This window comes from Anomaloglossus baeobatrachus, chromosome 3, assembly GCF_048569485.1.
Source record: "Anomaloglossus baeobatrachus isolate aAnoBae1 chromosome 3, aAnoBae1.hap1, whole genome shotgun sequence".
NCBI classification, from domain to species: domain Eukaryota; kingdom Metazoa; phylum Chordata; class Amphibia; order Anura; family Aromobatidae; genus Anomaloglossus; species Anomaloglossus baeobatrachus.
In genome coordinates this window covers 703,630,138-703,642,232 of record NC_134355.1, presented here as the reverse complement: position 1 = coordinate 703,642,232, position 12,095 = coordinate 703,630,138, and the positions used below count along the sequence as shown (strand labels likewise).

Sequence of the window (12,095 nt, the reverse complement as noted above, 5' to 3'; positions counted from 1 at the left end):
AGCTTACTCTGCGGGAACATCACATACACGAGGAATAAAACATGGCCGAGCTTACTCTGCGGGAACATCACATACACGAGGAATAAAACATGGCCGAGCTTACTCTGCGGAACATCACATACACGAGGAATAAAACATGGCCGAGCTTACTCTGCGGGAACATCACATACACGAGGAATAAAACATGGCTGAGCTTACTCTGCGGAACATCATATACACGAGGAATAAAACATGGCCGAGCTTACTCTGCGGAACAACATATACACGAGGAATAAAACATGGTCGAGCTTACTCAGCGGAACAACATATACACGAGGAATAAAACATGGTCGAGCTTACTCAGCGGAACAACATATACACGAGGAATAAAACATGGCTGAGCTTACTCAGCGGAACAACATATACACGAGGAATAAAACATGGCCGAGCTTACTCTGCGGGAACATCACATACACGAGGAATAAAACATGGCCGAGCTTACTCTGCGGGAAGATCACATACACAAGAACATGAGGAATAAAACATGGCCCCGACCAGTGAATGGGCTATAAGCAAGCACACAGCTCATGTGGGAGAAAGGCACAAGACATCATAGACTAGCTCTCATATAAGGGTACTGGTGATGGGGTCTCCTGATCTCCCTGCTTACATCGAGGGAATGTGGTGAACAGCTGCACACCGGACATGACACGCAGTGGAGGAAAGAACCTATAGAAAAGTCCTGAGGAGACAAAGAAGGGAATACTTACTGACAGCTTGACAATGGGCTCTCGGCTTCCATCTGGTGAGTCCTGTGGATGCAGATAGAAAGGGTTAAGGTCTATAGGATGAAGATTGTGAAGCTGGGGAAGGAGACAGCGTGGTCACTGGGTAAGGAAGAAGTAAAATCTTTGTTCTCACCAAAACTGGAGGTGATTTTACTGCCTGCTGACTGTCAGACCGCCGAACCAAACAGGCCTGTCTTTTCCGTGACATCTGTCAAAAGGCAGAGGTATAGTTCAGAGACTGTACCCACATACAGCACAATCCACCCACAGGACAGAACACTCCAAGAGTGATGAGCGTGTGATTGCCACTGCTCGTTACTCAATCGAACATTGGAGTTTAAAAATGCTCGAGTTTCCCATTGACTTCCATTATACTTGGTACTCAAGTTGTGTCCAAGCACCCCGATCCTCGAACAAGTAACTATCAGTGGCGCACAAGCCTACTCATCACTGCACTGCACTCCATACAAGACATCAAAAGATATGTACAGGATATAGAAATAACTTATCAGCGAGATTCGGGAAAAACCCAAGCGGTATTACACTTGAACTCTACGATTCCATCCCGGGGACTCTTTGTATTTTACAGATTTCACTCAACAAGGGTAGTCCTTATTTCAGTATTGCCAGGTTCTTAGTCTAACACAAGATTATAACCTGATGAAGCCATGGGATGTGATGAACTCTTACTTGGTTGATCCAGTGGTCTGGTTGTTTACTATCTGAAAGTCCTGAGCTCGGCATCGGCTTCAATGATTCCATCCAGGGAAGCCTTGTTGTACTTTACAGATTTCAACCAACAAGTGTAGACCTAACTTAACTATTGCTGTGTTCTGTGTGAAACATACACTTATACCCCTGATGATACCATGGGAGACTATATGCTCTATCACCCTTTGGATGGCTACAGCTTCAGTTCGCTCAGAGATGGGAGAAACTCTAATCTCTCTCACCACAAGACAGCCCGATCCTTCATTAGTGAACCCAGAGGAGCGGAAAGGGGGAAACCAGATTTAGTTCACAACAACAGAAGCTCTGGTTTCCCACATCGTTGGTAATAACTATACCTTTCACCAAGTTTAGTGAAGTTATCCCCGAAATTTAATGCTTTACAAGGTATCAACCTCCTTATCTTTCCACAGTTAAGTTGGTGTTGGTTTGTTCCACCCTCCTACATCCTTTAAAGACTCACATTGGATGAGTTCCTTTTTGAGTAAGACTTTGCCCTATTTCGAATCACAGTAATCAGACTGGTTCCACTATATCCTGAATGTTTTCATCCTTTGTGAAGTGGTCCTTTCTTTTTGCTCAACGTCATCACACATCTCGTCTCTTCACCCTTTCAGCCCCAAATATCTGTTGTTATGGTGTCACCTACCTCACTATTGGGTCTCTCCTAACCTGACCCTAAAGAGCTTAGAAAGTCTACCTTTTTACTATTGCTCTCCTGAGACTCAATAAATATACCGCTCTAGGTCACCAGCTCCACGCCCGAGGATACCTTCTCATTATCCCACTTTACCACTGTCATGATTTAAAAAGATGTACCTGAGCAATAATTTTTGAGGGTTCCTCACATTTATGTGTTATGGTTGCCCAGGGTTTGGACTAAACTCAACCAAACGATCAAAGTGTCTGAGAATCACTACTGCTAGATGTGGACCTGCTAACTTCTGTGTTATGGGAATGATCTCACCGGACTGGATCTTCACAGTCCCAAACAGATCTCATCTAACTGAATCTTCACAAACCAGCCCAGATCTCTCTCCCCAGCCTGGATCTTAACAATCCAGCCCAGATCTCCCCAGCCTGGATCTTCACAATCCAGCCCATTTCTCCCCAGCCTGGATCTTCAGAAACCAGCCCAGATCTCCCCAGCCTGGATCTTCACAACCCAGCCCACATCTCCCCAGCCTGGATCTTCACAACCCAGCCCACATCTCCCCAGCCTGGATCTTCACAACCCAGCCCACATCTCCCCAGCCTGGATCTTCACAATCCAGCCCACATCTCCCCAGCCTGGATCTTCACAACCCAGCCCACATCTCCCCAGCCTGGATCTTCACAATCCAGCCCACATCTCCCCAGCCTGGATCTTCACAATCCAGCCCACATCTCCCCAGCCTGGATCTTCACAATCCAGCCCACATCTCCCCAGCCTGGATCTTCACAATCCAGCCCACATCTCCCCAGCCTGGATCTTCACAATCCAGCCCACATCTCCCCAGCCTAGATCTTCACAACCCAGCCCACATCTCCCCAGCCTGAATCTTCACAATCCAGCCCACATCTCCCCAGCCTGGATCTTCACAATCCAGCCCACATCTCCCCAGCCTGGATCTTCACAATCCAGCCCACATCTTCCCAGCCTGGATCTTCACAATCCAGCCCACATCTCCCCAGCCTAGATCTTCACAACCCAGCCCACATCTCCCCAGCCTGGATCTTCACAATCCAGCCCACATCTCCCCAGCCTGGATCTTCAGAAACCAGCCCACATCTCCCCCAGCCTGGATCTTCACAAACCAGGGTCTACGTGTGCTGGATGAAATCAGTGTATGGTAAGACAGTCTCCTCCAGGCGATATCATGGAGGACGGTTAATTACGTAGGTCTATTTTTTTCTGTTTTGCTGGTTATATATGCAGCCTCCCTGGATGGGCTACGCCAGTGTGTGTGTGTGTGTGTGTGTGTGTGTGTGTGTGTGTGTGTGTGTGTGTGTGTGTGTATATATAGAGATACTATGGACTCTGTCCCACATGTAACCAGTAGTCTCCAGTCTATGATGCTCCAAAGCTAAACACCTTGAAGGGTTAAAACTGACAATCCCAGCAGTGACCTTTGTACACGGCTCAGGCCTCACTCACACGTCACTAGCCTCACATACACACCACAGGCCGCTGATCCAGTCTTTTACCTTTTTTATGCTCCCTCCAGATTTCTTCACCATCAGCTCATCCACCATGGACTGCAAGCAGATGCTCATCATGATGGCCTGAGAGGGAACAAAAAGGGTTAGACACCAGCTCCTCGAGCCATCTTCATATGCACTGAGAAGGTCAGTCACAGTGGTGACAATGCCCTACATGGTGACATCTGTAGATATGCCGTCAGTGGTGAAAGCTGTGGATATGCCGTCAGTACAATGCATGTGGTGATACCTGTGGATATCATGCCAGTATAATGTATGTGGTGACAGCTGTGGATATGCTGCAGTACACTGTGCTGCACATGTAGACTGCTGTACACGGTCAGACTCTGGAATGTATGGCGGCACAGCTCTGACAGCTGACCAGCGGCTTAGAGCGGGTCCTGAGTAGAGATGAGCGAACCTCCTGCAGTTTGGTTCGCCGAGCCAAAAAAGGGGTGCGCTCGCGAACCTATATCAAATTGAACTTTTAACCTTTATCAAACTTTTCCGAACCCAATTGGATTCAACCCCTATTGGATTCAATGGGAGGCGAAACGTAAGGCACAGAAAACACCTTTAGGTTGGGTCGAAACCTTTCCAAAACAGCAAAAATAAGTTTTACAGTGCATCCCCACTGTATAATCACAGCCATTAGCGTCCTAGACTACTGACAGAAGACATACAGGAGGTGGATGAGTGACAGGTGTAGGGCTGCTGCTCCCACACCCCTGCCAGTACAGACAAGACCTATGTAGTAGTCTCGACATTAAAAATCCTTCCAAGAAAACAGCGGTACGGTAACATCCATTGCCCCCCTTCCCATAGGGAATTGCCCCCTCCCCATAGGGCAATTTACGCTCCTGTTTCTTTTGGTAATGATCCTGCTGGCATGTTTCGCCCATCGACCATGTGTGGTCCCATCTGGCTGTAACCCTTATACTTTTCTAAAATCAACATACCATTAGGTTTGTGCTACATTTCTTAAGATTTTAGACTACGTTTGGAGAAACCATTGTTCTTGTTTTGAAGGAAATTTATGTAAACAGCGTTATAAATAAAACTATGAGGTGAGGCTCATGAGGAGTTGATCACAGGAGAAGGAAGCAGCAAACGCGGTTGATTTGGTGGCCGGTGGTTGGGTAGGCATGGTAGTCTGCACTTTAATGCAGGGAGATTACCACAGTAATACATGTTTGGGCATGTGACGGATCATGCATGTAATAGTCATATTTATTCATTTTCTTACTGTACTGAGTCATTTTTCACAATGTTGGCAAATAAGTAAGGAAATCTGGAGGTGGATGACAGACAGGTGTAGGGCTGGTGCTCCCACACCCATGCCACTACAGACAAGACCCAACTTGGATACCCAACTTGGAGCCTCCAGATTCAAAAACCTTTTGGGCAGACAGCAGAGCAGAATAATAGTATCAATTGCCCCCTCCCCATAGGGCCTTAAAGCAGCAGGGAGTTACAGTCCATGCAACACAGGCTGTGGCCGCTTTTCAATTTTAAAATCAAGACATGCCTGAGTGCCAGGTGTAGGCCTCCTCTTGCCCCAAGAACATTGGCACTACAGACCAAAGCAAACTTGGAGACAATACTTGGGGTCTCCACAGTTCCAAAAATTAAGGTGAGGCTACAGGAAAAGTGGCCACAATTGGCACACAATATTGATAGGCCAACAAAGCAACATGGCTGTGTGGGACCGGCAGAAGAACAAGGCCTGACACAGCATTTGTTTAGTCACCAGAGCAAGCAAGATGACAGACAGGCGTAGGCCCTTTCCTCATAGAAGCCTGGCACTACACCATCGCCTAATCTGCACGAGCAAAGTCACTGACATCCACGACTTGTTCATCTTTATGAGCGTAAGGCGGTCTACGGTTTTAGGGGACATCCGGCTGCGCTTATCCGTCAATACACCGCCAGCAGCGCTGAAGACACGTTCAGAGAGAACACTGGATGCCGGGCAGCCAAAACATCCAAGGCGAGAGTGGCAAGCTCAGGCCACTCTCTCATTTTTGAAGACCAAAATGCAAAAGGGTCCAATCCCACCCATATTGCATCCATATTGAGCACTAGATAGTCAACGACTAGAGAGGATGGTACTGGACTACTGTATGTGTCAGACTTGTAGCCTGTTCTGCTGCTGCATGCGAAGGTGTAAAAAATGTGTTCCAACAAGAATATTAATTGCTTCTGCCACTTGAACTGCCGCTGCTGCTGCTGCTTCTGCGTTGATGATGCAATGTTCCCGTGGTTGGATTTATTGAACTGCGATGCACGTTGTACGTCTCCCTGCTGTCTTGTGGAAAAGTACTGATAAGATGGTCTACAAGCTTGTTTCCATACTCCAGCATCCGCACGTCCCTCTCCAGGGAGGAAGCATCTTCCTAAATTGACTCTTGTACCGTGGATGTAACAGAGTGGCCACCCAGTAGTCACCGCTATATCTAATCCTAACAATACAGACATGATATTGCAGATAGTGGAGCAAGATGGCGCTCAGGTGTCAGAGGTTCCCATTCGGTCCACGTTGGACTGGTGACGGGTTAACGCTCAACTTTTACTCCTCTATCCCCTCCCACCAACCACGTACAAAAGAGGCAGGGAAAATATCTTCTTCATCTCCTTAGTTTTCTGTCCCCATCACCTCTTCCTCCTCCATTTGCTGCTCGGCTCCTGCACCTTCACTACCGGTTTCTCTGTTACTATGAGCCCACCTCGATTCATGGACTCTACCCTTTTGTGACACCCGCCAGTGCAACGACTATCCGAACCTTACAGGAAATGTTATCCCTTCCTCCTCTGCTTCCTCCTTTTCCTCTAAGACCCCCCCCTCCCGCAGATTATTCAGAGTGCGCTCCAACAAGTAGAAGAGTGGAATAGTGATGCTGATGACGGCATCGTCAGCGCTAACCATGTTTGTAGCCATTTCAAAACTGTGAAGGAGAGTGCAGAGGTCCTTGATCTGCGCCCGCTCCACAATCGTGATTCCCCCCCATCTTTGTACTGTGTTGTCCCAGGTTATGCCTCATGGTGTAGTGCAGCAGGTCATGGTGCTGCAACATGTGCAGAGTGGAATTCCACCGTGTTGGCACATCAAACAGTTAGCTGTTATGCCGAAACTCCTTTGTATCGTTACCAGTCGATTAGCCGTGGGCTGCGATCGGCGAAAGTGAGCACACACCGACCGTACCTTCTGCAGCAGCACATCCAGCCCGGGATACTGGGATAGAGATTTCTGTACAACCAGGTTCAGGATGTGAGCCATGCACGGCACATGTGTGATGTCGCCAGGCGTAGGGCTGGTAACAGGTTTGTACCATTGTCGCACACGGCCTTCCATGGCTCCAGTGGAGACAGCCATTGATCAACCTCGGCCCGCATAACGACCACAACTCTGCAGCTGTGACTGTTCTCCAATGCAGATTAATATCAGGGCTGCCTGGTTGTGCTGAGCCCCGGCCGAGCTGTGCGGAGGTTGGGGGATTCTCTCTGCACTCTCTGAATGCATGTTACACTAAGGGAGAGGTTGATCGAGCAGGTGAAGCCCTAGAGGAGGCAGACGAGGAAGCGGTACATCCAGAATTTTGGCTTGCAAACCTTGGGAATTTCAACACTTCGGAAGCAGCCCCTTCCCTGCCTGTCCCCACAGCCACCAGAGGGACCCAGTGCCCAGTCAGCGAGATGTAACGCCTCTGGCCATGCTTGCTGGTCCAGGTGTCTGTGGTGAAATGCATCCTGGGAGACGAAGGGAATTTTGTTACTTACCGTAAATTCCTTTTCTTCTAGCTCTTATTGGGAGACCCAGACGATTGGGGTATAGCTACTGCCCTCTGGAGGCCACACAAAGCACTACATTAAAAGTGCAAGGCCCCTCCTCCTCTGGCTATACCCCCCCGTGGTATCACGGGTTCTCCAGTTTTAGTGCCAAAGCAAGAAGGAGGAAGCCAATAACTGGTTTAAACAAATTAACTCCGAATAACATCGGAGAACTGAAAAACCGTTCAACATGAACAACATGTGTACCCGCAAACAACAAAAAAACATCCCGAAGGACAACAGGGCGGGTGCTGGGTCTCCCAATAAGAGCTAGAAGAAAAGGAATTTACGGTAAGTAACAAAATTCCCTTCTTCTTCAGCGCTCTATTGGGAGACCCAGACGATTGGGACGTCCAAAAGCTGTCCCTGGGTGGGTAAATAAATACCTCATGTTAGAGCTGCAAAACAGCCCTCCCCTACGGGGGTGTCACTGCCGCCTGCAGGACTCTTCTACCTAAGCTGGCATCCGCCGAAGCATAGGTATGCACCTGATAATGCTTGGTGAAAGTGTGCAGACTGGACCAGGTAGCTGCCTGGCACACCTGTTGAGCCGAAGCCTGGTGACGTAATGCCCAGGACGCACCCACGGCTCTGGTGGAGTGGGCTTTTAGCCCTGAAGGAACCGGAAGCCCCGCAGAACGGTAGGCCTCTAGAATTGGTTCTTTGATCCATCGAGCCAGGGTGGCTTTAGAAGCCTGCAACCCCTTGCGCGGACCAGCGACAAGGACGAAAAGTGCATCGGCACGGCGTATGGGCGCCGTGCGGGAAATGTAGATTCTGAGTGCTCTCACCAGATCTAGCAAACGTAAGGCCTTTTCATACCGGTGAACCGGATGAGGGCAAAAAGAAGGCAAGGAAATATCCTGATTAAGATGAAAAGAGGATACGACCTTAGGGAGAAACTCCGGAATGGGGCGCAGCACAACCTTGTCCTGGTGGAACACCAGGAAGGGAGCCTTAGATGACAGAGCTGCCAGCTCAGACACTCGCCGAAGCGATGTGATTGCAACAAGAAACGCCACTTTCTGCGACAGCCGAGAAAAGGAAACTTCCTTCAGAGGCTCGAAGGGCGGCTTCTGGAGAGCAACTAGTACCCTGTTCAGATCCCATGGATCTAACGGTCGCTTGTACGGGGGCACAATATGACAGACCCCCTGCAGGAACGTGCGCACCTTAGGAAGACGTGCTAGACGCTTCTGAAAAAACACGGATAGTGCCGAAACTTGCCCTTTAAGGGAGCTGAGCGACAAGCCCTTTTCTAACCCCGATTGCAGGAAGGAAAGAAACTTGGGCAATGCAAATGGCCAGGGAGACACTCCCTGAGCAGAGCACCAGGACAAGAAAATCTTCCACGTTCTGTGGTAGATCTTAGCCGAATTCGACTTTCTAGCTTGTCTCATTGTGGCAATGACTCCCTGAGATAATCCAGCAGATGCTAGGATCCAGGACTCAATGGCCACACAGTCAGGTTCAGGGCCGCAGAATTCTGATGGAAAAACGGCCCTTGGGACAGTAAGTCTGGTCGGTCTGGCAGTGACCACGGTCGACCGATCGTGAGATGCCACAGATCCGGATACCACGACCTCCTCGGCCAGTCTGGAGCGACGAGTATGACGCGGCTGCACTCGGATCTGATCTTGCGTAGCACTCTGGGCAAGAGCGCCAGAGGCGGAAACACGTATGGGAGCTGAAACTGCGACCAATCTTGAACCAAGGCGTCTGCCGCCAGAGCTCTTTGATCGCGCGACCTCGCCATGAATGCCGGGACCTTGTTGTTGTGCCGGGATGCCATTAGGTCGACGTCCGGCACTCCCCAGCGGCGACAGATTTCCTGAAACACGTCCGGGTGAAGGGACCATTCCCCTGCGTCCATGCCCTGGCGACTGAGGAAGTCTGCTTCCCAGTTTTCTACGCCTGGGATGTGAACCGCGGATATGGTGGATGCTCTGTCCTCCACCCACATTAGAATGCGCCGGACTTCTTGGAAGGCTTGCCGACTGCGCGTCCCTCCTTGGTGGTTGATGTATGCCACCGCTGTGGAGTTGTCCGATTGGATTCGGATCTGCTTTCCTTCCAGCCACTGTTGGAAGGCCAGTAGAGCAAGATACACTGCTCTGATCTCCAGAACATTGATCTGAAGGGTGGACTCCTGCGGAGTCCACGTCCCCTGAGCCCTGTGGTGGAGAAATACTGCTCCCCACCCTGACAGACTCGCATCTGTCGTGACTACTGCCCAGGATGGGGGCAGGAAGGATCTTCCCTGAGACAATGATGTGGGAAGGAGCCACCATTGTAGAGAGTCTTTGGCCGTCTGGGAAAGCGAGACTTTCCTGTCCAGGGACGTTGACTTCCCGTCCCATTGGCGGAGAATGTCCCATTGAAGTGGGCGCAGATGAAACTGCGCAAAGGGAACTGCTTCCATGGCTGCCACCATCTTCCCTAGGAAATGCATGAGGCGCCGCAAGGGATGCAACTGGCCCTGCAGGAGAGATTGCACCCCTGTCTGTAGTGACCGCTGCTTGTCCAGCGGAAGCTTCACTATCGCTGCTAGAGTATGAAACTCCATGCCAAGATACGTTAGTGACTGAGTCGGTGATAGGATCGACTTTGGAAAGTTAATGATCCATCCGAAAGACTGTAGAGTCTCCAGCGTAGCATTCAGGCTGAGTTGGCATGCCTCCTGAGAGGGAGCTTTGACCAATAAGTCGTCTAGGTAAGGAATCACCGAGTGTCCCTGAGAGTGCAAGACTGCTACCACCGCCGCCATGACCTTGGTGAAGACCCGTGGGGCTGTCGCCAGACCAAATGGAAGAGCTACGAACTGAAAATGGTCGTCTCCTATCACAAAACGTAGAAAACGTTGATGTTCTGTAGCAATTGGCACGTGGAGATAAGCATCTTTGATGTCTATTGAGGCAAGGAAGTCTCCTCTGGACATTGAGGCAATGACAGAGCGGAGGGTTTCCATCCGGAACCTCCTGGCGTGCACATGTTTGTTGAGCCGTTTTAGGTCCAGAACAGGACGGAACGAGCCGTCCTTTTTTGGAACCACAAAGAGATTGGAGTAAAACCCTTGCCCTTGTTCCTGAGGAGGGACTGGGATAACCACTCCTTCCGCTTTTAGGGAATCCACCGCCTGCAGCAGAGCATCTGCTCGGTCTGGACGTGGGGAGGTTCTGAAGAACCGAGCTGGAGGACGAGAATTGAACTCGATTCTGTACCCGCGAGACAAAATGTCCGTCACCCACCGGTCTTTGACCTGTGACATCCAAATGCCGGAAAAGCGGGAGAGCCTGCCCCCGACCGGCGATGCGGAGGGGGGGGGCTGGAAGTCATGAGGTAGCCGCTTTGGAAGCGGTACCTCCATTTGCTTTCTTGGGGCGTGTGTGAGTCCGCCACGAATCTGAGTTTCTTTGCGTCCTCTGAGTCCCTTTGGACGAGGTAAATGGTGTCTTGCCCGAACCTCGAAAGGACTGAAACCTCTGCTGCCACTTTTTCTGCTGAGGTTTGGGTGTTCTGGGTTGTGGTAAAGAGGAGTCTTTACCCTTGGACTGCTTAATGATGTCAGCCAATGGCTCGCCAAACAGTCTCTCTCTAGACAAAGGCAAACTGGTTAAACATTTTTTGGAACCAGCATCTGCTTTCCAGTCCTTTAACCACAAGGCTCTGCGCAAAACTACCGAATTGGCGGACGCCATTGAGGTGCGACTGGTAGATTCTAGGACCGCATTGATAGCGTAAGACGCAAACGCCGACATCTGCGTGGTAAGGTGCGCCACTTGCGGCACTGCTGGATGCATGATAGCATCCACTTTTGCTAAGCCAGCTGAAATAGCCTGGAGTGCCCATACGGCTGCGAATGCCGGAGCAAACGACGCGCCTATAGCTTCATAGACAGATTTTAACCAAAGGTCCATCTGTCTGTCATTGGCATCTTTAAGTGAAGCGCCATCCTCCACTGCAACTATGGATCTAGCTGCAAGTTTGGAAATCGGGGGGTCTACCTTTGGACACTGTGTCCAGCGCTTGACCACCTCAGGGGGGAAAGGGAAACGCGTATCTTTAGATCGTTTAGAGAAACGCCTTTCTGGGTGAGCGTCGTGCTTCTGGATTGATTCTCTGAAGTCAGAGTGATCTAACAAAGCACTCAATTTACGCTTGGGATAAAGGAAACGAAACTTTTCCTGCTCCGCAGCCGCCTCTTCTGCTGAAGGGGCTGGGGGAGAAATATCCAACAGCCTATTGATGGCTGAGATAAGGTCGTCTACCATGGCATCCCCATCCGGGGTATCCAGGTTGAGAGGGGTTCCAGGAGTGGATTCCTGATCACTCTCATCAGACACATCACAGGGAGACTGATTGCGCTGAGACCCTGAGCAGTGTGAAGACGTCGAGGGTCTTTCCCAGCGAGCTCGCTTAGGGTGGCTGGGGCCATCATCTGAGTCATAATCCTCGGCCTGTGAAGCCGGGGACCCCCCTGTGGGCTGGATACATTCCAAGTAAGGGGGACCTGAGGACAGAGGCCTCGCCGTGCCCAGAGACTGAGCCCCATGCATAGATTGCAAGGTCTCAAGGATTTTTGCCATAGAT

General features: G+C 50.2%; 1 protein-coding gene across 1 annotated transcript in view; it reads right to left on the bottom strand.

The window, feature by feature from the left end:
* SNX17 (sorting nexin 17) overlaps positions 1-12,095 on the bottom strand; it is a 60,509-nt gene that overhangs the window by 15,505 nt on the left and 32,909 nt on the right. Inside the window, exons 12-14 of the mRNA XM_075338887.1 lie at positions 3,684-3,761; positions 901-975; positions 750-791 (exon numbers count right to left, since the gene is read on the bottom strand). Coding sequence (XP_075195002.1) covers positions 750-791; positions 901-975; positions 3,684-3,761 — 195 coding nt within the window. The remainder of the gene's footprint in view (positions 1-749; positions 792-900; positions 976-3,683; positions 3,762-12,095) is intronic.